General features: G+C 42.5%; 3 protein-coding genes and 1 non-coding gene across 5 annotated transcripts; 2 read left to right on the plus strand and 2 right to left on the minus strand.

Moving 5' to 3' along the window:
* Nucleotides 1–154: 154 nt before the first annotated feature.
* On the minus strand, nt 155–2,063 carry Timm8b (translocase of inner mitochondrial membrane 8 homolog B). The gene is made up of 3 exons (XM_048343856.1): nt 1,907–2,063; nt 241–528; nt 155–185 (listed from the first exon to the last, which is right to left on the minus strand). The coding sequence occupies exons 1-2, from the start codon at nt 1,988–1,990 to the stop codon at nt 364–366; spliced, it is 249 nt and encodes an 82-aa protein (XP_048199813.1). The 5' UTR covers nt 1,991–2,063; the 3' UTR covers nt 155–185; nt 241–363.
* Nucleotides 2,064–2,138: 75 nt separating this feature from the next.
* Nucleotides 2,139–6,772, plus strand: Sdhd (succinate dehydrogenase complex subunit D). Its single transcript, XM_048343858.1, has 4 exons — nt 2,139–2,252; nt 4,120–4,236; nt 4,839–4,983; nt 5,848–6,772. Exons 1-4 carry the CDS (start codon nt 2,201–2,203, stop codon nt 6,011–6,013), a joined length of 480 nt encoding a protein of 159 aa, XP_048199815.1. The 5' UTR covers nt 2,139–2,200; the 3' UTR covers nt 6,014–6,772.
* Nucleotides 6,773–9,773: 3,001 nt separating this feature from the next.
* Nucleotides 9,774–22,711, minus strand: Il18 (interleukin 18). Of its 2 annotated transcripts, none has more exons than XM_048340975.1 (6): nt 22,621–22,711; nt 15,342–15,422; nt 14,052–14,063; nt 13,222–13,359; nt 11,167–11,300; nt 9,774–10,075 (listed from the first exon to the last, which is right to left on the minus strand). In XM_048340975.1, the coding sequence occupies exons 2-6, from the start codon at nt 15,418–15,420 to the stop codon at nt 9,854–9,856; spliced, it is 585 nt and encodes a 194-aa protein (XP_048196932.1). In that variant the 5' UTR covers nt 15,421–15,422; nt 22,621–22,711; the 3' UTR covers nt 9,774–9,853. The 2 variants fall into 2 exon arrangements, with proteins under 2 accessions (XP_048196932.1, XP_048196931.1); XM_048340974.1 differs by having other exon boundaries at nt 15,342–15,426.
* A 1,830-nt stretch (nt 22,712–24,541) lies between these two features.
* LOC125349853 lies at nt 24,542–24,647 on the plus strand. Its single transcript, XR_007210649.1, has one exon. It is a non-coding gene; the product is annotated as a U6 spliceosomal RNA (small nuclear RNA).
* Nucleotides 24,648–24,654: the final 7 nt, after the last annotated feature.

Below are 24,654 nucleotides of genomic sequence, written 5' to 3' on the forward strand. Positions count from 1 at the left end.
TTGATGGTTACTCAGTACCCCTTAGATATGACTCAGGGTGGCTCTCCAAAACTTAGGTTCTCTCCCATTTGCACTCTCAGCCTTGGGACATTTATTTCTAGTGTTCCTATCAGAGATCTCTAGAGTAATCCTACAATGAGATTTAAAGAAAAAAGCCTGCTAGAGCATTCACATTTATTGACTGACTGATGTAATATAACCTGGAATTTGTGAATTCCAAATAAAATTCACATTCTAAACATTTGTTCTGTTAGCATCAGTTGATGCTAACTTGACAATGGGTTGACAGTCTCCCCCACTGACCCTTCAGTTTGCTTAATAGCAAGTCCTTTTGCTGCTTCCGTCATTCTCTGAGGAGATGGTCTACTGTCCTTTCTGTACAATCTGGGCAAACCGATTGGTGATGGCAAGAGTTGTGTCAATGAAACGGTCCACACAGCTAGAGAGACAGTTTTCAGTGCGAGAGTCTAGGCGATTCCCTGGCTTTTCCACACATTTATCCCAACATAGCTCCATGAAGTGGTGTACCTAAGAAAACAAAACCAAACCAAAACAAAAAACCAGTAATGATTGGGGTCTGTACATAGGCTCTGTTTATTTTTTGTATTCAGGTTTCCATGACTTGATAAAGCTACAGGGCCTGAGCACTGTCCCTGGCTTCTCTTTGCTCAAGGCTAGCACTCTGCCACTTGAGTCACAGTGCCACTTCTGGCCATTTTCTGTATATGTGATGCTGGGGAATCGAACCCAGGGCTTCAAGTATACGAGGCAAGTGCTCTTGCCACTAGGCCATATCCCCAGCCCAGATGGTAAGTTCTTGATGGGATACTTTTTCATTCCCAAAGCAACACCAATACCACAGAGGGAGGTAGAGTACTGATTAACTTGAGGAAACCACTGCACTTGTCCATAACCTGAACCTGATACAAAGTTAATATTTGACATGAGGTGTGTGTGTGTCACAGTCTCAAGAATTTAGTGACCTGGGTGCTCGTGGCTGATACCTATAATTTTAGCTACTCAGGAGGCTTGAGATCTGAGGATCATGGTTTGAAGCTAGCTCAGGCAGGAAAGACTCTGAGACTTATCTCCACAAAGCTGGAAGTGGCTCAAGTGGTAAAGCGCTAGCTTTGAGTACAAAAGCTCAGGGACAGCACTGATGCCTTGAGTTCAGGCCTCAAGAGAAGCACGCACAAAGAATTTGGTGAAGGGTATGGATTTCTTCCTCAGAAAAATACACGTATGACAGCAAAATGTGTTCACTTTCAGAATGTTTGGCACCAGGTTTCTTTTCCCTCACCCCAAATGGAGAAAATAACCATTTACCCAGGGAGATTAAGGATGGGTATTAACGACTTCAAGGTCATGCCCGGATTTAGTTCATAATGGCTACGCACAGGTTCGAACCATACCCAAAAGATTCCCAAATCGTTGTCCTAAACCAGCAAGTCCACATCGGTTCCTTTAGAATCCAGTGATGGGACGACGTCAGTATTATTATGGCATTGCTGTCCAGTCAACTACACTGACATAACTCTCATAAGCCAAAACGGCAGTGGGTTGGCGGTGAAGCCAAACCCCGCAGTGGATGGGTGTCTTGTCCAGGGCACTCAACCTCCAAGGGGCAGGGGCGGGATTAGAACCCACATCCTTGGGCCAGCTCGGACTGGGTAGCTTCCAACGCTCTTGGGAGGCCCAAACCTTTCGCCTCCACTTTTTTTCCTTCTTCCCATGCTGTGCCTGCCTCACCTGGGCACCACAGTCAGTAGGCACAGCAAGACCACACAACTGCTCTCCGGTGGGGTGGGATCGAGCCCCACACACCGCCAGGGTACGGGGAACCTCGGGGTCCCGCAATCCGTAACTTCACCCTCCACCCACCAAAGGTGGCCCCCGAACCTCGCACCTGTGCAGTGAACTGTGCTTTCTGCTGTTCGGCCGCCACCAAGCGCTGCAGCTCCGCTTCGTCCGCCTCACCCAGCTCTGCCATGGTCGGCCGATAGAGTTCAGGACCTGCAAAGACCCAGCGTGCGCGTGTGGGCGCTCGCGCGCATGCGCGGCACGCCTCCCGACTTCCGGGATCTCTTTCGCCGTCTCCGGGCGAGGGTGGAGTAGGGGCGGGGGGGAGGCCAGAAGGGGAGAGGGCTTACAGCAGAACTACTTCCGGGTTGCTGGGTGACCTTGATTCCTTAGAAGCAAGATGGCGGCTCTGATAAGGCTGAGTGTCCTCTGCAGTGCCCGAGGAGGCCGAGGTGAGGGGTCCGGGCAGACAGAGGCGTTTCCGGCAGCCTGTTACGGAGGAGGGGGACGCAGGGGGAGCGAGGCCGCGGGGGGAGAAGGGGATCCCTGTTCAGTTGCGGCCGCGCCGAGGCCGCGGGGACCGTTGCGGCTCGCGAGCGCGTCGTCCCCGGTGTGGCCCGGCCGGGGTGTGTGGGGATGGGGTAACGGGGGAGGAAGCTCCGTCGGGAAGTTACTGGAACCCTGAGGTTAGCTCTGTCTGGAGGTCACGGTTCCCGTTGCGGTTCCTCCACGCTCAGCTGACGGACTCCCTGCACCCAGGCGGGATACGCCCACCCCGAGTCGGAGTCCGCGCAGCCCCGGGCCGCACCGGCCCCGGCCGGCCTTCCCCGGAGGACCGGAGCCAGCCACGGGCCTTGAGCCGGGCCCTGTGCCGTCAGCCTGGGGATACGCACGGGAATAAAACATAACCGTCTTCGAAAAAGCTTCTCGTCGTTTGGTTTTTTCTTTAGAGGAAAAGTGCAGACATGCAAGCGACACAGAGCGAATAATACTGTTTGTGCTGCACGTCAACTTATGTGGGTCCCGAGAAAGGGGTTTTATATTTGCAGCCGTGTTTTGGAAGGATTCTCCTGGGTTCGTAAGGAGGTGTGCCTAAACTTCAGGGTTGAGGGTAAAGAAGGCCAAAAGAAAGAAGCGCGTCAAAGGAGCAAAAACCGTGATGAAAGCATAGGAAAACAATGCACGGAATGAGAGAAGGCAGAGCAATTCGGAGTATAGAATCAGCGGGAAGATTAGGCATGAAAGGTGTAGTTGCTGGAAATCACAGAACCTGCTAAAGAGTGTGACCTTTACCCGGTGCTTGTTGAAGGGTGGCCCTGTGTGTGTGTGTGCACGCGCGTGTGTGTGCCAGTACTGGGGCTTGAACTCTTGTTGGGCTTCTCCCCACCTCCCATCTCCACAACTGGAAGTCTACCACTTGATACAAGCCTCCAGGGTTTGTTTTTTTTTTTGCCTGGCCTGAGGCTTGAACTCTGAGCCTGGTTGCTGTCCCTGGGCTCCTTTTGCTCAAGGCGAGTACTTTGCCACTTGAGCCACAGCAGCACTTGTGGCTCTTTCTGTGGTTAATTGGAGATAAGAGTCTCAGACTTTGCAGCTGGCTTCCAACTGTGTTCCTCAGATCTCAGGCTCTTGAGTTAGCTAGGAGAGTAACTGGGATTACCTCACCGAAGTGTTGTTTTGAGACAGCATTTTACTATGTGACCCAGGCACAGCTCCCAACTCCTTTGCTCAAGAGATCTTGAAGGAGCTATTGCAGATTTGATAGATTGCAGTTTAGACTTAGCATTGTCTAGTTTTGAGACTGCTATTTTGCTGTGTTGCCTATGCTGGTCTGGAACATGCAATCCTCCAGCCGCAGCTTCCTGATACTTGGAATTACTCCAAAAATACCACAAGGGCAAGCAGTGTTTTTTCATTTTTTGGAACCACATTCTCTTGGATGTTAAGCTCATGCTCTGCTACTGAGGCCAGCTGGGGCAAAGTTAGACTATTTAAAAAGCAAAATAAAAAAAGAGATGGGAGTATATAAGTGCAAAATACATAGCTGGAACCAAGCTACCATGCCTGGCCTAGTAGCTTTTTTTTTCTTTTTTTTGGAGTGGATTTATTTTTCATTCTTTCAACAGCTATTTAGTGTGAGTTCAGAGGAACCCAGTGCAATAGGAGCTATTTTCATTTTACAGATGTGGTATTGCATATTACCTTTGTAGCATATTTCGTATATGCAGTATATTATATAAATAAGTGGCCTATATATGCTCATTTAGAAAGTTTCCTTTGAAGACGTCCTTACAGTCCCTGTAATATTTCTTCCCTCAGCTCTGTTCCTCCGAACCCCCATGGTGAGACCTGCTTGTGTCTCAGCATTTCTCCAGGATTCACGTACCCCAGCCTGGTGTGGAACACAGCACATTCATCTGTCACCAAGCCGACACGGTATATATTCTCTCCAGTGTTGCTGCTTAGCTGCTTTCTGGGTTCTGACCTCTGCCTCCTGAGTAGCTAGGATTATAGGCATGAGCCACTGACACCAGGCTTGTTTTGGACTTTTTTGTAACAAAAGGTGCAGAAAAAAGACTGTGATCCTAAAGGTTGGCCTCAGACCTTTGCCTCTCTTTGAGTTGGCTGCTTTAACTTTCTTTTGCGAGAATAATAATACATTCCTTCCAAAGATTAGAAGGTGCAGATATACAAATTGTTGTAAAGGAGTTTATTGGGCATCACTCGCTTATATTCATAAGGTAGCTATTTCACTGAAGTCCAACACTGGTTTATTCCACAAAGATATTTTGTGTAGCCTCTAAGCAAAGTGGATTTATCTTCTAATAAAAACATGCAGGAAGGGAAGCCCCTACGTTAAAAGACTTCAGTTAAGGGGTACCGTATCTGTCAATTACAGATTTTTATTGTAGTCTGGAGTTAAATTTTATGTGTACCCTGTTTGTCATTCTCTCAGTTTCAATGATTGTGCAGTAGATGTTCAGTGTGAGCGAGGTGTGCGTCTCCCCTCAGCTCATACAAGTTTTCTCTGCCTATAGCCGGATCCACAGCGGGATCTCTCCACTGGACTGGCGAGAGGGTTCTCGCTGTTGGCCTCCTGGGCCTGCTTCCAACTGCATATTTGAATCCTTGCACCCCGGTGGACTACTGTCTGGCTGCAGCCCTCACACTCCATAGTTACTGGCAAGTATAGCAGTCTCTTTACTTCACTGTTGGCTGCTCAGTTGTTTGTTGTGAGCTTGTCTCCTGCATTGTATGTAAGGAAGAAGTTGACCGAGATACTCAAGACCTTATATTCTCCCCCTTATATATCCATCACTATTATTTTTGTGAGGTGGGAGGGAGGAAAACAGGGTCGTACTCTGTAGTCCAGGTTGGCTTTGAATTGTCCCTGTGATTCCTCCTCTGTGCATACAGGGTTATGTCATACCCCGGGGGTCCAGAGTTCATGTCCCGGGACTAGCACATACAAAAAGAAAAAATTAGTTTGGGAAATTAGGTCCAAAGACTAAGGTTATCTTTATTATTATATATTAGGGTTATCTTTATTATATATTACGAAACACTGATTTCTTCGTTTTAATGTAACTTTATTAGCACAACTGCTTTGGTTTATTATCTCACAAAAAGTATAAATCCACCTATAAAATGGTATAGATAGCCAAGCGCCAGTGGGTCACACCTATAGTAGGCGGAGATCTGAGTGAGGATTGTGGTTCGAAAATTTGTGTGACTCTTTTATTTCCACCAGAAAACTGGAAGTGGTGCTGTGGTGGCTGAAAGTAGTAGAGTGCTAGCCTTGAGCAAAAAAAAAGTTCAGGGACAGTGCTTAGGCCCTGAGTTCAAGCCCCAGGACTGGCAAAAAAGAAAGAAAGAAAGAAAGGAAGCGGACAGTTAATGGGGTGAAAGATAACCCAGAGTGTTTTATTGCAGCTAAGTTATCTGTATGGCTTTCTTGCTTCACTTGTAATATTTTTTTTTCTTTTGTGTGTGTATGTTGTGATTTTTTAAATTTGTTCAATAATTTTTAATTTCTTTATTTTTTAGGGGCCTTGGACAAGTTGTTACTGATTATGTTCACGGGGACACGTTGCCAAAGGTTGCCAGAGTAGCCCTGGTGCTCTTCTCATCTGTAACCTTTGCTGGGCTTTGTTATTTCAACTATCACGATGTGGGCATCTGCAAGGCCGTGGCCATGTTGTGGAAGCTCTAACTTCACCCATTAAGAATTGATTGTATGCACCTTTGTCTCTGCTCTGTTATGCCATTCAGCTTACAGTAAAAAAAGAAATAACAGATGAGTACACTGGTGGATAAACCTTCTCCTGATTACATGGTTATTTTCAGAATTTAATGTGGAGGAAAATTTTGAGAGGAATTAGATCTAAGAAACTGAGACTGAGTTCTGTGTAGTGGTGTCTTCCCACCTCATAAAACCATTGGTGTCAACAGTATATATGGTTGGTTTCTTTGTTTTTGTTTTTAGTTTCTTTGCCTTTTAACTTATCAATTTATCAATCTCTTAAAATAATTCAGCTTTATTGCTATCAGTACATGATAATACTTATGTTTTTGTCCTGGAACTAATGGACAGAGGGAAAGCTTATTCGATTGTGAGTAAAGACTGCAGAAAATTGGTCGGTATTTCAGTTTTGGAAGTGTCCCTCAGTTCTGTTGATACTGGAATTGATGGTCACAGTCCTATGGGAACTTTAAAATTTGAAGGTGCTTTATCTCACATTACAGATTTCTAGATCCCAGAAGGGAAACTGAGAGCTTCCCCAACAGATGTACTAAAATTTAGGAACGAGATTTTCCCTGTAGATGTACTAAAATATTTCAGATTCCAAACACATTTCATCTTCAAAAGTAAGTAGCAAAATAGTTTTCCACTGTGGACATTGCTAATGGGAAAATGTATTCTATGAAAGGTTTTTAAAATAAAAATTGTATAATAAAAATATATTCTATTCTTTTATGTCTTAGCTGTTCCTAGTGTTTTTGATTTGGGGGCTTTTTGTTTTTTAGAGATGAGCTCTTTGTTGCCTACCCTGGTCTCAAACTCTTGTACTCAAACTATACTCCTGTCTTAGTCTGCTGAGTTACTGGGGCTTCAGGTACATTTTACCATGTCTGGCCATAAGCTTTTTCATTACAATTAAGTGTTGTATCCACAGCTCTTAAACAGGACTATTTAAATTTCCTTCTGGAGCTTAATTAAAAACACACACAAAATACTACAATATAAGAAAAAGATGGGGCTGGGAATATAGCCTAATGGTAAGAGTGCCTGCCTTGTATGCATGAAGCCCTGGGTTTGATTCCTCCACACCACATGTATAGAAAAAGCTGGAAGTGGCGCCATGACTCAAGTAGAGTGCTAGCCTTGAGCAAAAAGAAGCCAGGGACAGTGCTCAGGTCCTGAGTTCAAGCCCCAGGACTGGCAAAAAACAACAACAAAGAAAAGATAGAGTAGGTGGAAACAGGTATAAATTCGGTATGAGTAGAGTATGAAGATTTTGTAATAGAGATTAGAATTCAATTCATGGTGTTCCTGTGAATACCACCAGCCTTTGGAATTATTACATTCTATATACATTTAGTCCTGGCTAAGAATAAAGTGTGAGGCTTGAGAGTTTTCCTAGCAACGTGGGTATTGACACTTAGCATTTTCAGCTTGCTGAGGATTTTACTGGGCAGCCACCTAGAAAGTGTATGTTTTCTCTTGAAGTCTGTACTGGAGGTTAGAGATGCCTGCCCTGTAAGGTGTCTGTGTTCTTGTCAGATTGAAGTATGTGTTGAGTGTTAGGAAGAAGGGATTGTTTCAGGATAGGACACAGTCTTCAAAAGGGTGGGACTCATGTAGCAGTAGCTTACCATTTGGTGGGGGGAGGGGGGCTATTTCACCCTAGTGGGGACCATTTCCTCAAAGACTTTCATTACTGACTTGCCTAAGCATTACTATTGCTTAACGATGATAAAGAGCAGATTGACTTTGAGTCAGTTTTGTTTTTAAATTCTCTGTAGGCAACGACCCCACTTAGTGTTCATGTTCCCTCTCGCCCAGTGTTCTGAAGCAGTGATGAAGGAGATCCCCAGAATTAATGGGGAGGGCAGTGCCTGCATGGCAGGGAACTCCTACCGTCACCTCCAGCATCAGATCCCAGTTTGGATCCGGAAAGTGGTCTGGTGGCAGTGAGCATTAGATGGTGAGGGAGAACTGTCTCCCAGGTTCCAGCTGGATTTTTTTTTTTTTTTGTTAGGTAAGTAGGATGTGACTGAACTGCAACAATACGGAAAAGCAGACAAGAACTATCCATGGTCAGGTTTTTCTGAGGGTATATGGAGGATGTGATCAAACGTGTACTGTTCTGGAAGGAGTTAAAGTGATGTGAAGGAGTACATTTAGGAAATTTGGTAAGCCAGAGGCAGGAGGACAGGTAGAAGAAAGGTCCTGACCTTCAATAGTGGCAAAGGAAGGAGTCAACTTCTGAAGTATTAACACATGCATTCACTCATTTCTACCTTAGCCTGCACAGCCTCCCTCCAACCCCCCTTTAGCTGAGCTTTGCTATTAGCAGATTCTCAGCATCACACAACAAACTTGTTCCAGCCTTGGACCAGTGTGATGGCTGTTGTCTTTGGAAAGCTTTTCCTTTTCTTCTTGCCAGAGGACCTTTAGAGCTTAGTTTGTTATTTCATAAAGACTCTTAATTATCCACGTAGCATTTTTCACGGATACTTTTGATCTCTCAAAACGTTGTCTAGGTCTTATTTTTCCTTCTCCTAGCCTGCAGCCTCCTTAGCAGCTCTTATGTGTGCTGACTCCTTAGTGCACTGCCCATGACTCAAAGAGCCTGACCCATGGTGAGTGATCAATAACATGTTAGATGCTTGCGAAACACTCAAGTGATTGTTGTCTTCTGTCTGTCTGTGGGAGAAAATAGCATTTGAGCTTCAGGGAGGCACCACAGAGGATAAGCCATTACTTAGGGGAGTGAAGAAAATACCCTGTCCCTAACTTTCAGGCAGTTACTGTTTTCTTAAGAAGTCAATGATCACCACCCATCAGTGACTGCCTTGAGCATGTGTAGTTAGGGACTTGATTTATGAATACTGATGCAGTTGGCACACAATAGACATTATGTACTTGGCACCTACTAGACATGTAAGGACGAGGTCATCCCTTGAATGGGGAGAACCAGCCCTGTTTGAGTGCCAGGAAGGAAGGGTGGTACCTTTCTAGATACTGGGAGATTTGGGTGTGAAGGGTTATCGAGGTGGGAAGGGAGTGTCAAGCAGGTCCTGTGTCATTTCTACACATCATGTACCACCTGAACAGCTGACCTCAGCCATCTGGGGTCCAGCAGGTGTTGGCATTATTTCTTTTGTAGCAAATATTTAACCATGCAAGATACTGAGGCTATTAGCCACTGCTGAACGAACAGGCAAAATTCTAAGCCACAGTTGTTACCCTCTGCTCCCTCAGCTCTCAGACAAGGTGCTACTACTGCTATACACGCACATACACACACAGACTGAGTTGCTATAAAGTGAGCACAATCCACAGGCATGGTCCCTGCTGCATGAGACTTGTTCCTTTCCAGCAATCTTCTATGTTGTACTGCAGCCAGGACCCTCATCAGAACACTGCCGGTTTGCACCATCCACCCTCGAGAATCTTTTAAGTTATCCAGCCTCGCACATTTTTTACAGCAGTCCAAAAATGGGCAATATTAAGGCTCAGAAAAAATTTTCCAAACATGAAAACTAGGAAGTTGAAAGTGTAGAATTTTATTTTAATTAATTGATTATTTGTGCTGGTACTGGGGGCTTGAACTCGGCCTCATGCATTTGCTTGGCTTTTTTGCTCAAGGCTGGTTGCTCGACCACTTGAGCCACACTTCTACTTCCTGCTTATTTTCGCTGGTCAATTGGAGATGACTTTCATGGTAGGATTTTTTTTTTCTTTTGGGCTGGCTTTGAATTGTGATCCTTAGACCTCATAGGAATGCGCCACCAGTGCCAGGCTAAAAGTGTGGAATTTTAATATCTAGATTTCATTTTGCAGAGTGAACATTACAGATGTATCCCCATCCTTATCTTTTTCTTTCAAAATAAGCCTGAAAAGGTCACCCTCTTTTTTACAAGCCAAAAAGTGTTCTTCATGCAATGAGGATTCAAATTGTATCTTATCATCATGTCCTGGAACACTTTGCTGAAAGAATATGATGTCACTTTTTGTATCATAGATGTCAGAAGGAGGTTCAATTTCCTATAAAAGAAATTTTAAAAAATTCATTTTTTTAAAGGACAGGAGCCATTTGAAGACATGCAGCTTACTTAGAAGTATGATACTGGCTGGGGATATGGCCTAGTGGCTAGAGTGCTTGCCTCCTACACATGAAGCCCTGGGTTCGATTCCCCAGCACCACATATATAGAAAACGGCCAGAAGTGACGCTGTGGCTCAAGTGGCAGAGTGCTAGCCTTGAGTGGGAAGAAGCCAGGGACAGTGCTCAGGCCCTGAGTCCAAGCCCCAGGACTGGCCAAAAAAAAAAAAAAAAAAAGTATGATACTGGCCAGAAGTAGAGCAGGTTTTTTTTTTTGTTTTGTTTTGTTTTGTTTTTTGTTTTCAAGAAATAAAGCAGGGGAGAGGGAGAGTAGAATACTGAGCCTTTCTCCTTAATTCCGAGTCTCCTGTTCTTTCTGTTCACTCTGACTCTTACCATCATGGGAGGCACACCTGGGCCCAGGCCTCTTCAGCTAAATTAATTTTCCTCTACCTCCCATAGCTTGAGCTTGGCCCTCTCCTTTCCCCTGGTTCTGCTGTTCCATTTGCATGTTTAATCCCTTCCATTCCGGGCCTCTGACATCTTTCTGGTCACTAGGCTCACAGCCTATGAGGCCTATAGTAGGGCGTGCAACCTAATTCTAGTAAGAAGGAAATGGTAAAGGGTTTGTCTGGAGGCTCCATCCGTTGCCTATGTACTGTTCATATTTGGTTTAAGTTTTAGAGTGGCTTTTTGGGGGGAGGGGCAATTCTGGGGTTTAAACCCAGGGCCTTGCAATTACTAGGCAGGACTTATTCAATGAAGCTATATGCTATTCTTAAATAAATGTGTCATTCACATCTATATCCTCATACTATTTTTCTATTTATGGATTGGTGGTTGTTCTGAGTACGAAGCAAGTATGTCGCCTCCTACCTGTCAGTCCCAGGAAAGTCATACCATTATATCACATTGCTTAACTACCCATTAAAGTAGTTCTGTGTTTCTTGCTCTAAATAAAAGGTTGAAATGATAATTGCATTTTCTAATTTTGTTGATTAATTTTCCTAAAAACAAGTAATGCTCAGTCTTACCTTAAAGGTAACAATTTTGTTCTCACAGGAGAGCGTGTAACTTTTCTCATACTTTGCAGAGATGGTCACAGCAGAACCTCTAGGTCGATCATCTTTATATGTATTTATTTCTAATATGGTCTGGGATGGATTATCTGAAATAAACATTAATAAGTGAGAGCACTAATGAGATTTTTTTATTGCAATAAAGCAGTTTCAAAGTCAGGTCTCCAGGCTTGCTAAGCAGGCAGTTTACTGTTAAGCCCCAACCCCAATCCTTTTTGTTCTGGCTATATATATATTTTATTTATTTATTTATTTATTTATTTATTTATTTATTTATTTATTTATTTTGCCCGTCCTGGGGCTTGGACTCAGGGCCTGAGCACTGTCCCTGGCTTCTTTTTGCTCAAGGTTAGCACTCTACCACTTGAGCCACAGCGCCACTTCTGGCTTTTTCTAGATATGTGGTGCTGAGGAGTTGAACCCAGGGCTTCATGTATACAAGATGAGCACTTTGCCACTAGGCCATATTCCCAGCACCATCTGCCCTAACTGGAATGACAAGTTTGCCCATTTTTTTTTTTTAGCCCTATCTGGGTGGAATCTCAATTCTCTTATCTCAGACTCCCACATAGTTGGAATGACATGTACACACCACCTCGGCCACCTATGACAAGATTCAACATTACTGGAAAATTAACAAAAAGAAATTCCATAATAGACCGGCTGCCAATTCTGCACTCTTAAGATCTTACCATACAACAGAAGTAAACTATATAGCTAACCAGATACTCTTTGAAACCCATTATGGCTCATGTTTGTAGTCCTAGCTCCTCAGGAGGCTGAGATGTGAGGATCAAGGCTCAAAGACAGACTGGGCAACTTGTTCAGACTTTTATCTTCAGTTAACCAGCTTAAATGGCTGGAAGTGGAATTGTAGCTTAAGTGGTAGAGTATTAGCCTCGAGTGAAAAAGCTTAGGGAGTAAAGGCCTTGAATTTAAGGCCTAGAACAAGAACACATAAAATAAAGCAACCAATAAAATACATTTGAGCATCAATGAAAACCAACATATGACAGCTTTTTGAGCTTATAAATATATTCTGAATTCTAAAAGCTTGTCTTTAACTTTTTTTTTTTTTTTTTTTGGCCAGTCGTGGGCCTTGGACTCAGGGCCTGAGCACTGTCCCTGGCTTTTTCCTGCTCAAGGCTAGCACTCTGCCACTTGAGCCACAGCGCCGCTTCTGGCCGTTTTCTGTATATGTGGTGCTGGGGAATCGAACCTAGGGCCTCGTGTATCCGAGGCAGGCACTCTTGCCACTAGGCTATATCCCCAGCCCCGTCTTTAACTTTTGAGTGCTAAATATTTTGAGATCCACAGTAAAGTAAAAAAAGCACATTCGCTACTTCCACCTCGCCTCAAAGTGTGATATTTAAAACTCAGATCTTAGGAGGCACAGCAAACACACTCACTTTCTAAGGCACTCTCATTTTCTCATGGGACACAGAGTCAATTAAAAAGCTTTATTTAGGGGGTTGGGAGTATGGCCTAGTGGCAAGAGTGCTTGCCTCGTGTACATGAAGCCCTAGGTTCGATTCCTCAGGACCACATATATAGCAAAGGCCAGAAACGGCACTGTGCCTCAAGTTGGCAGAGTGCTAGCTTTGAGCAAAAAGAAGCCAGGGACAGTGACCAGGCCCCCGAGTTCAAGCCCCAGAATTGGCAAAAAAAAAAAAGCTGTATTTATGTTTAATTTTCAAAAGATACCATTTGTATTTTTAGCTGAGATTATGGATCTCACTCTTATATGGTTCATAAAATTAAACTAAGGGCTGGCGATCCAAATGTGGGTTCAGAATTATATGATCTCTAGTGATGTCTTTATTGCATCCAGTATTTCACCTCAACTAACTATATGGATGCTCTATTTTTTTTTTTTTTTGGTAAATGAAATTGTTCCTACTCTTATGACTTCTCATCCAAGATTGGGTCTGGCATAGAAAAATGCAGACAGTACAATGGAATGGGAAGAAGTAGCTAGTAATCCCGGTATCTACAAATATAAGAAAATACCTTTACAGTCAGAGTCAGGCATATCTTGAAATATAGGCATAGTTCTCTGGTGAATGAAGAGAACTTGGTTATCCAGATTTCGTATGATTGAATATTTAGGTGGTTCAAGCTTGCCAAAGCGATCTGATTCCAGGTCGTCTGCAATATACATTAAATCTTATTAAATTTCTTTTTCTTGAGTAAATGAATAGACACACTATACATTTACCTCTCTAGAGAAGCTCTTCCTCTCCTATGCACCTGAACCTCATAGTTCATAATTTTATCTATCTTGTTCAAAGTATCTTGAATCCTTACCTAATTTATCTTTCCACTACAAAACACCACAGCTGGCTGTTAACTGCTGCTCTTGAGCAATTGGAGAGATATAGAGTAGGTGCCATTTTGTGCCCATCAGGTGTCAGTACTGCATTTCCCAGTTGCATCTTCCATAATCCACAGCTGTAAGTTCAAGTCTTCTTCACTCTCCTCAGATCCTCTACACTGCTACTTCTATTTCTACTTTCAGAAAACTACTTCTTGCTATTCTACCCTCTTGCCAGGACACTCTGTCCCCCGGGAGACTACCAAAGCATCCCAAAACATAAATAAGAGATGTGGTTGAAGAAAGGAGATACAGATTTTGGAAAAATTCTCATGCATGAATCTCCTCTTTCTATGCTTTTCAGAGAATCCATGGCTTCCTGATAATCCTAGGACTTAGACAAGATCTGCTTTGCAGCCTCTTAAGAGCTAGATGTACCATATGGCCAGCCCCTCCCTGTTCATAGTGGCTGTGTCCTAAATAGCTATTTACTTTGCAAAGAAAGAAAAATAAATTTATACTTTACCATCATTTTCAGCTAAAGGGTGGGGGGGAAGAGAAAAAATACATTAAAATTAAATATTTCAAGTCAGAATTTCCCCCTTAACCCTACTCTTTGTACTCTGTTCTGCCATTCCCTTTCTGACCCCCAGTGATAGAAATGACCTTTACTGGCTCCATCAGAAACATGTAATTATCCAAAAGGTCCAGACAATGAAGCACAGTAGACTTCCTGTGTTCTCAGGGCAGTTAGAGACTCACTCTTATTTAAACTTAAAAACATAAATCTTAAAATGTAAAATCTTATATCTGTGATTTATAAATTTTATTACATCGCTATTACACAGAAATAGCTATTATATAGACATTTTATGATTTTATAAAGTGATAGATTTTACTATTTAACTGAGTGATTAAATAGGGAGATACCTAAGTACATTTTTTTTTTTGCCAGTCCTGGGGCTTGGACTCAGGGCCTGAGCACTGTCCCTGGCTTATTTTTGCTCAAGGCTAGCACTTGAGCCACAGTGCCACTTCTGGCCTTTTTCTATATATGTGGTGCTGAGGAATGGAACCCAGGGCTTCATGTACACAAGGCAAACACTCTTGCCAGTAGGCCATATTCCCAGCCCTTAAGTACATTGTTTTAAAATAAGAAACCAAATTGCCCATGGAAGGCTAGTTATAAAGAATCATCTATTTGTCTGCTTATCTGTGTATCTATCTATCTGTTTTTTAGGACTGGAGTTTAAATTCAGGGCTTCATTGTTACAAGATAGTCACTCTCCTGCTTGAGCCATGCCTGTGGTCCAACAATCATTTTTTTTTAATCAAATATATTTATGTAACATGACATAATTCATCATTGGGATGGTAGAACTCCTGCTTTGCAAACATGAAGCCCTGAGGTTGGACCCCACTATCACACACACACACACACACACACACACACACACACACACACACACACACACACACACGCTGCAAGTCATTTGAAGAGCTCTAGACTTAGGCCACTGTGTATAAGTTCCAAATTTGCTTTGGGAAATAGTATATCCTCAATATACCCACTTTTGTGGGGTTTTCATGATGACGACGAACTACTGCTCATTCAAGTCCCAAGCCATTTGGAGGGAGGGCCAAGGTGGTGGGTCCTAGGAAATGTTATTTTCCAAAAGTTTGATTTCTTTTCAGAGAAGAGTCAATAATATTGCAGTGAGTTTTGGTGACAGGAAGGAATCACTTAATAGTTCATTTCCCAGCTTCTTTTCTAGCTGAACACAATCATCTATGTTTACTATTGCTTCATACTTACCTACGAAGTAGAGCATACCATCAATAAATTTCATTTCCACGAAGTTGATGAAACTGTCCTCCGCAGGGACGACGGCCATCTCTACCTACGGAGAGCAAGAGTGATGACTGCTCATCTTCCTGAAATCTTTCACTTCGACCTACAATACCTCCAGCTCTGGAAGTCAGCTAAACCCCAGGATGCTGACGAACACTCTGGATGTCTAGTAAGCGCCACAAGGGTCTGCTTGTCGTACTTGTCTAAAGGCTGTCTTACAAACCCTTAGATGTTTGGAATCAGGAAGGCATTTTCTCATTAAGCAGTATTATAAAGGGTGGAAACTAGGCACCGGTGGCTCATGCCTGGAATCCTAGATACTCAGGAGGCTCAGATCTAAGGATCTAAGATTCCCAGTAGGTAAAGTCTGAGAGACTGTTTTATCCAATCAACCATAAAAAGTTGAAAGTGGAGCTGTGGCTCAAGTGGTAGAGCGCTAGTCTTGATAAAAAGAAAAAAAAGGTTGGGAGGGGTCAGGTGTTGGGGGGGAAAACTGAGAGAAACGAGGGAGCAGGTGACACTGTTCAAAAAGAAATATGTTAATTACCTGACTTATGTAACTGTAACCCCTCTGTAATCACCTTTACAATAAAAAGTTTTTAAAAAGGGACTGTGCCCAGACCCTCAGTTTGAGTTTAAACCCTAGGACTGGCTAATAATAATAATATGATAAGTGGCTCTGTATGAATACTAAATATTCTAATATAATACTGAATTCTAATATTGAGAAAAATACCCAAAATTTACCCATATAAGTAAAACAGCATCTAAGGGTATCAGAAACACATCTAATCCTGTCATCTTATCTAGGGTCTGGTTCTGGTTTTGGTTCTGGCTCCATTCCTGTCTTAGAACCAATGGTTTCCCATGAATGAGAGCTGAAAGTTCATGACTCCACTGAAGGTTAAAGGTGAGACAATGACCAAAGTGGTGTTTTTTTTGGTACTGATGGCTCACACATGTACTAGGGTGGTGGATATCAGATCATGGTTCAAGGTTCAAGGCTGAGGCAAAAAGTTTACAAGACCCCATCTCAGTCAATAGTTGGGTGTTGTAGCATGTGTCTGTTACTCAACTGCTCAATATGATCTTTTTTTTTTTTTTTTGCCAGTCCTGGGCCTTGAACTCAGGGCCTGAGCACTGTCCCTGGCTTCTTTTTGCTCAAGGCTAGCACTCTGCCACTTGAGCCACAGCGCCACCTCTGGCCGTTTCTGTATATGTGGTGCTGGGGAATCGAACCCAGGGCCTCATGTATACAAGGTAAGCACTCTTGCCACTAGGCCATATCCCCAGCCCCCTCAATATGATCTTGATTTGAGGATACCTAGGGCAAAAAAGTTGTGAGATTCCCATCTGAACCAGTTGGTTTAAAAGGTGTTTAAGGCAAATTGGAAGGACAATAATATAACAAAGGAGGAGAAAGTTGCTGAGATATATTTGAAAACTTGCTTTACAAAAAGCTAAACCAACTTTAAGTTTATAAGTCAGACCAGTATGTTGATTCATGCGTGTAATCCCAGTAGTAATCAGGATGCCACGACAGGAAGATAGTGAGTTTGAGGGCAAATATGGGCTACATGGGGATACTTCGTCACACAACAAATAATCAAAAGCATCATGGTTAGATTGATTTGATTGTGAGTGCTATGAGGGGATTTTCTGTTTCCTTCTTTTTCTTCTTTTTTGTCAGTCATGGGGCTTGAACTCAGAGCTTAGGCATTCTTATCTCTTTTAGTCAAGGCTAGCACTCTACTACTTTGAGCCACAGTTCCACTTGCGGGTTTTCTAGAGGTTAGTTGGAGGTAAGAAGTCGGCCTGAGCTGGCTTTGAACTGCGATCCTCAGATCTCAGCCTCCTGAGTGGCTAGGATTACAGGTGTGAGCCACCAACACCCAGCTGAGGACATTTTTGTATTCATCTTTCTGGCTTTGTTGCTAACCACAGTATTTGTTATGGTCTCAGAATTCAGTTGTCAATGACTACAGAACTAAGAAGGCAGACATCTGTTAACCTAAGACTGTTCTGATTAGCTATCAGTCGGGGGAATAACGATGAGAATGGGCTTTTCTACTTCAATGTGTATGTTCACTGAAATAATGACTCAAACAGTAGGGGCTAAATGACTACTATTTTGCATGAGTATTTAGTTGAACCATATGTAGATGTATGTAGAGAAGTACAGTTACCTGAAAAATGCTACAGAAAACAAACTACAAAAATATGATTCATTCTTGAGCTCATTCATCAGTGAATTAGGGAGCTCCATTAGGTCTCAGGAGCTATACGCTGACGAAATACACAGAAATGAAACTTAGTTCTTATACCCACAGTGACTCAGACACCAATGGGACAAACACACTTACAAAAACAGTCAAGTGAGTGTTGTAAGAGCTGGATTTACAGATGACCCTCCCTGATGGTGCTGGTGACATTTCTCAGAGGAAGTGATAACAATGTAGTTTGGGACAGCACCTTAGGGGAAGGGAAGACTTCCAGCAAAGCCAGAATACTGAGAAAAGGCCAAGACAGCAGGCGAGGCTCAGAGAAGACAGGTACATTGACTCTGCATCATTTCTATTGAAGTAATGTCAACGTAGTCACATTTTACAGGAAAGACTCATTTCTGAGGCTCCAACTTCACTCAGAATTACTTTTTCCTTAGGAATAAATGTAAAAGCAGTGATGAGATATTCTTGGAATATAGGTACCTTCAATCACCAACATATATGCTTGCTTTGTTTTTGTTCACTTTCTCAGCACTACTTCTAAATGCTTCAAACACTGCTTTGGCCATGCAACCAGTTATGGTACTATTCTGGCCTTTTAAATACTGTTTGAATTAGCTTTTGTTCCAACTTTTATATTGTAATTTGTTGTTGTTGCTGTTGTTTTGGTTAGTTGTGAGGCTTGAATTCAGGGCCTGGACACTGTCCCTGAGCTCTTTTCTTATTTAAGGCTAGCACACTATTACTTTGAGCCACAGCTCCACCTATTTTTTTGGTGGTAAATTGGAGATGAGTCTCATGGGCTTTCCTGCCCAGGCTGCCTTTGAACTGTAATTCTCAGCTCTAAGCTTCCTGAATAGCTAGGATTACAAGTGCGAGCCACCAGCACCTGGTTTATAGTTTTTTTCTTTAATTTCTAAAGCACAATACTTTGATAACATTACCAGTTACAAAATAGTTAAAATTATTACACTGAAAAACATTAATAACCAGTGCATCTGTAGGACTTCTGAGCTACTTAAAGAATAACTGAACGTAATACTGATATGGGGGCTGATGACTCTACCAGGTTTGAAGCAGTTCCATGTGGAAATGGTCATATTTTATAACTCACTTGGAAATCATGCCATTATAGATTAGCTATTTAATCCAAAAGAACTTATATAAAGTAAGACTGTTATTATTGTTATATTACATTACTACATTATTTTCTTTTTGCCTAATTCAATTAGCAGAAAATGTAACTTGCAATGTAATTCCTTTAATGTTGGCCTAGGAAGGAGAGTCAGATTATAAAGAGATTAAGCAAGCAAAAGAGATGGAGCTTTAAAAAATTTTTAATCCTGGAAAAACAGTGACATTTTGAGTAAGAGAAACACATTATTAAAAGTATGTTTTAGGGTCTGGGAATATGGCCTAGTGGCAAGAGTACTTACCTCATATACATGAAGCTCTAGGTTCGATTCCCCAGCACCACATATATAAAAAACAGCCAGAAGTGGCGCTGTGGCTTAAGTGGTAGAGTGCTAGCCTTGAGCAAAAAGAAGCCAGGGACAGTGCTCAGCCCCTGAGTCCAAGGCCCAGGACTGGCAAAAAAGAAAAAAAGGAAAAAAGTATGTTTTAAAAGGCTCACTCTGGCTGGGTGCATGTAACCCTAAACTGATATTAGAGGACTGCAGTTTAGACCAGTCATGACAGAAGAGTCTGAGGGTCTGCTGGGTGTCTGAGGTTCATGCCTGTAATCCTAGTTACTCAGGAGGCTGAGATCTGAAGATCGTGGTTCAAAGCCAGCTCTGGCAGGAAAGTACATCTCCAATTAATTACCAAAAAGCTGGAAATGGCTAGCCTGGAGCACAAAAGCTCAGGAACAGTGCCCATGCCCTGAGTTCAAGCCCCAGGTCCAGAGTACTCTCTCTCTCTCTCTCTCTCTCTCTCTCTCTTACACGCACGCACACACACACACAAGTCTGTGAAATTCTGTCTCTAAGTAGCCAGAAAAAATGCTGGACAGCTCTATTATGTCATCTTGATAATAACAATAAAAATTTATTAAAAAAAATGCTGGGCAGGAGGTGTGGCTCAAGTGGTACAGCATCAGCTCTGAGTATGAGTGTGAGGCCCTGATTTCAAGCCCTGGTGTACACACACACACACACACACACACACACCCCTCTCACTTGGTTGTCAGTGTGGAGAATGGATTCTACTGGGAAATCTTTATTTCTCTCTTAGTTAAGAAAAAGAAACAAATGAAACTGATGTGGTGGCATAGCCTGTGTAGAAGAGAATTAAACTTAATCTCAAAGAGAACTCAGTATTTGAATATATGAAGGACATAGCTCACAACTGGTAGATGGAGGTCTGGATTATAGCTCAAGTGGTAGAGAGCTTGCTTAGCAAGCACAAGGCCCTGAGTGGAAAAAGAAAAGATAAAGAAAAACACATGATAGAAGCTGGACACCAGTGGACTCACAGTGGCTAGAATCTGAGGATTGTGGTTTAAATTCAGCCCAGACAGGAAAGTCCATAAGATTCTTCTTTTAATCAATGAAAAGCTAAAAGTAGAGCTGTAGCTCAAGTGGGAAAGTGCCAGCCATGAGTGAAAAAGCTAAGGGACAGGGGCTGGGAATATGGCCTAGTGGCAAGAGTGCTTGTCTCGTATACATGAAGCCCTGGGTTCAATTCCTCAACACCACATATATAGAAAAGGCCAGAAGTGGCGCTGTGGCTCAAGTGGTAGAGCGCTAGCCTTGAGCAAAAAGAAGCCAGGGACAGTGCTCAGGCCCTGAGTTCAAGCCCCAGGACTGGAAAAGATAAAATTAAATTAAATTAAATAAAAAGAATTGATGAAGTGTGGTTAAAAAAAAAAAAAAAGAGCTAAGGGACAGTGCCCAGACCTAGGCCCAGAGTTCAAGCCCTGGCACAAGAAAAAGAAAGTAGATGAAGGGCTTTCAAGAGGAAAATTAATGTGACAACCAAAACAATGTTGTGCTAGAAATGTTGTTGACCTTTTTTCCTTTTTGGTAATTAGTGGGTGTGAACTCAGGGCCACCTGAATACTTCCTAGGCAGGCACTGTACCATTTGAACTATTGCCCCACCCTTCATTTTGACTTTAGTGAACAGTTACATTGTCCAGAAGTAAACACAGTATTATGGAAGGTTTTAAAAGTCAGCTACTCAGGTGGCTGAGATTTGAGGATCACACTTTGAAGCCAGCCTGGGCAGAAAACTCTGTGAGACTCTTTATCTCCAATAAACTACCCAGAAAAGCTGGAAGTGGCACTGTGGCTCTAGTGGTAGAGCACTAGTCTTGAGCACAAAAGAAGGCTCAGAGACAATGCCCAGGCCCTGAGTTCAAGCCTCAGGACCAGCAAAAAAAAAAAGTTATATGGAAGAGTTAGAATTTAATCTTATAAGAAATATGAAAACACTGCAGGGGTTCTAAAGGAGGACTTAAGAGCACTTGCTTAGCTGAACATAGGCAAAAAGTAAAGAGGAGCTTCAGGATACCCTAAACATTTTGTTGTTGTTGTTAATCAACTTCAAATAGAGATAATGTCAGTTATTTCCTTATTGGGAAATAAAACCCTTCTGGCAGTACTGGAATATTATTCAGAGGTAGCCCAGCCCAAGGGCGCTGCTGCAGACTAATTAATCTTGCGCAAAGTTTTGGTTTGCTTTGAATATAGTTGATTTGTACTAGAGGCTTATATCACTCTGCAGCAAGGATTCTTGGAGGTTTACAAAGTCAAGACATGTGCTAACAACTCTAGGTTGTCCTTTGTCTTATTCTCTCTCACACGTGTACAGAGGGTTTATTTACTAGAGCCTAGATTCTGTGTGGCAATGCAAGACATAGAACAAGATGGTGTGGATGAAATTCCAACTATCTTCTCGTAAGCCAGACAACAAAGAGATTTGTAAAAACAACAACCCCCCCCCCAAAAAAAAAAAAACCCCAAACTGGGGCCGGGAATATGGCCTAGTGGTAGAGTGCTTGCCTCCTATACAAGAAGCCCTGGGTTCGATTCCTCAGCACTACATATATGGAAAAAGCCAGAAGTGGCACTGTGGCTCAAGTGGCAGAGTGCTAGCCTTGAGCAAAAAGAAGCCAGGGACAGTGCTCAGGCCCTGAATTGAAGCTCCACAACTGGAAAACAAAACAAAAAACAAAAAGCCTATTCTTCATATTGCATTTTTAAATTAAGAATGTCATTTAAGGGCTGGGGATATAGCCTAGTGGCAAGAGTGCCTGCCTCGGATACACGAGGCCCTAGGTTCGATTCCCCAGCACCACATATACAGAAAACGGCCAGAAGCGGCGCTGTGGCTCAAGTGGCAGAGTGCTAGCCTTGAGCGGGAAGAAGCCAGGGACAGTGCTCAGGCCCTGAGTCCAAGGCCCAGGACTGGCCAAAAAAAAAAGAATGTCATTTAAAAGAAAAAAAACCCCTAGACACCCCCAAATCCTCCAAAAGTGAAAAAAAATGAAAAGGAGAAATGGAAAAAAAGGAGAGAAAAAAAGCAAGAAAAGAAACAAAAACAAACATACAAACAAAAAAATCATTTATGGGCTGAGGACATGGCTCAAGTGGTAGAGCACTTGCTTAGCAAGTATGAGGCACTGGGTTCTGTCCCTAGCGCTGGGGGAAAAAGTGATTTATGATAACATGATTGATTTACTTAAAAATAAATTACAGGTATTTAAAAAAAGTTCTCACCTTTATTTACAGTAAATTTCAGTAATGTAACAAATAACGTAAAGACATAAACATTCTTCAGGATACTCAATAAGTTTTAAGGGAGTAATGGGAAATAAGACCAAAAAAAATCTGAGAATCTCTGGCCTGAAGTAAAAAAGGAGAAAAAGTTCCTGTTCTGACTCTGCTTGTGTTCCTCATGCTGTTCCTGGCTGCCCATCTTAGTTACATGAGCAGTTTTAAAGTTCTTTCAGTGGCTTTTTAGCAGTTACTTTTATAGCCACGCTCGAGTTGTTAGATGAGGAGGAACATTTCTTACCTGTGCCACGTTGTTTCCTGCAAGAGGAAGCAATCCTGAAGGGTTGAAGTGTCTTTTCTTTTCTTGAGCCTATTGAGATAGAAGGTGGCAGTCTCTTCAGCACCCAGAGCGGGAACACTGGAAACTCACCACTCCTGCTGCCAGGCTGGATGGAGCCGTTGTGTCAATGAGGAAGAAGGCACTGGGAGGGGAGGAGACTGCCCCTGGCACGCCTTGAGCCCGCCTTCCTAGGTTGGCTCCCTTCTAGTGTAACAGAACTCACAGCAAAATGTTATAAACAAGGACATTGTGTGTGTGTGTGTGTGTGTGTGTGTGTGTGTGCCAGTACGGGGGTTTGAGCTCAGTGCCTGGGGCAATATTCCTTAGCTTGCTCAAGGTTGGCACTCTACCACTTGAGCCATAGCTCCACTTTGAGCTTTTTGGTGGTTAATTGGATATGAGTGTGTGTATGTATATATGTATAATATCTAGATATGTATGTGTATATTTTGATGATTTAATTAAATAATTTCTTTTTAAAAAAGTTTTTATTATAAAACTGATGTACAGAGAGTTCACAGTTTCATACGTTAGGCATTGGATACTTTTCTTGTACTGTTTGTTACCTTGTCCCTCATACCCCCCTCCCCCCTCCCCCCCTGCGGTGTTCAGTTCACTTACACCAAACAGTTTTGCAAGTATTGCTTTTGTTGTTGTTTCTCTTATTTTACCCTTTGTCTCTCAATTTTGGTATTCCCTTTGAATTTCCTAATTCTAATAACAGTACACACTGTTTCCCATTCACTCAGATAAGATTACAGAGATAGTGTAGATACAATCACAAGAAGGTGATACACGAACATCATCAATAGTAGAAACTACAGATACACATGGGATGTTGAAAGTAGTTACAACTGTGATATAACAATCATTTCCATAAAATGGAGTTCATTTCACTTAGCATCATCTTATGTGATCATAAGGGTATAGCTATTGGGCTCTTGTGATCCTCTGCTGTGACTTGCCTAAACCTGTGCTAATTATTCCCAATAAGGGAGACCATAGAGTCCATGTTTCTTTGGGTCTGGCTCACTTCACTTAGTATAATTTTTTCCAAGTCCTTCCATTTCCTTACAAATGGGGCAATGTCATTCTTTCTAATAGAGGCATAAAATTCCATTGTGTGTATGTACCACATTTTCCTGATCCATTCGTCTACGGAGGGGCATCTGGGTTGGTTCCAGATTCTCGCTATGACAAATTGCGCTGCAATGAACATTGTTGTGCTGGTGGCTTTACTGTGATTTTGTTTGTGTTTTTTTGGATAAATACCCAAAAGTGGGGTTGCTGGGTCATAGGGGAATTCTACATTTAGCCTTCTGAGGACTCTCCATACTGCTTGCCAGAGTGGCAAAAAATAAAGTTGGGAGGGACTGGGAATATGGCCTAGTAGTAGAGTGCTTGCCTCATATACATGAAGCCCTGGGTTCGATTCCTCAGCACCACATATATAGACAATGCCAGAAGTGGTGCTGTGGCTCAAGTGGTAGAGTGCTAGCCTTGAGCAAAATGAAGCCAGGGACAGTGCTCAGGCCATGAGTTCAAGCCCCAAGACTGGCAAAAAAAAAAAGTTGGGGTCTCACCCTTTGTAAAACCTGACCTCACTCAAGGTCAACATGGTCTCAACAATAGTTGATAGAGGACACTGTGCTCTATTTCTCAGTGGAACAAAACCAGTCTGCGTTACATAAAATTTTTCCTTTATCTGTTGTTATCGATTGCAAACCATGATTCATGCCATTGGAATAATTTTTCTATTTTCTTCAATGGAAAGTAAATTTTGCTCTGATACAAGACAAATATATTTGCTTGCAGTTTCTGGGGCTAAAAACTTTGTTCCTGGAATGAGGTTAAAATTCTTATGTAAAATAATTGAAAATATGTGCTCACTTTGGCAGCATATATACTAAAATTGGAATGATACAGAGAAGATTAGCAAGGCCCTGTGCAAGGATGACATGCATATTCAAGAAGCATTACAAATAATAATTGAAA

Source organism: Perognathus longimembris, chromosome 3 (assembly GCF_023159225.1).
Source record: "Perognathus longimembris pacificus isolate PPM17 chromosome 3, ASM2315922v1, whole genome shotgun sequence".
NCBI lineage: Eukaryota > Metazoa > Chordata > Mammalia > Rodentia > Heteromyidae > Perognathus > Perognathus longimembris.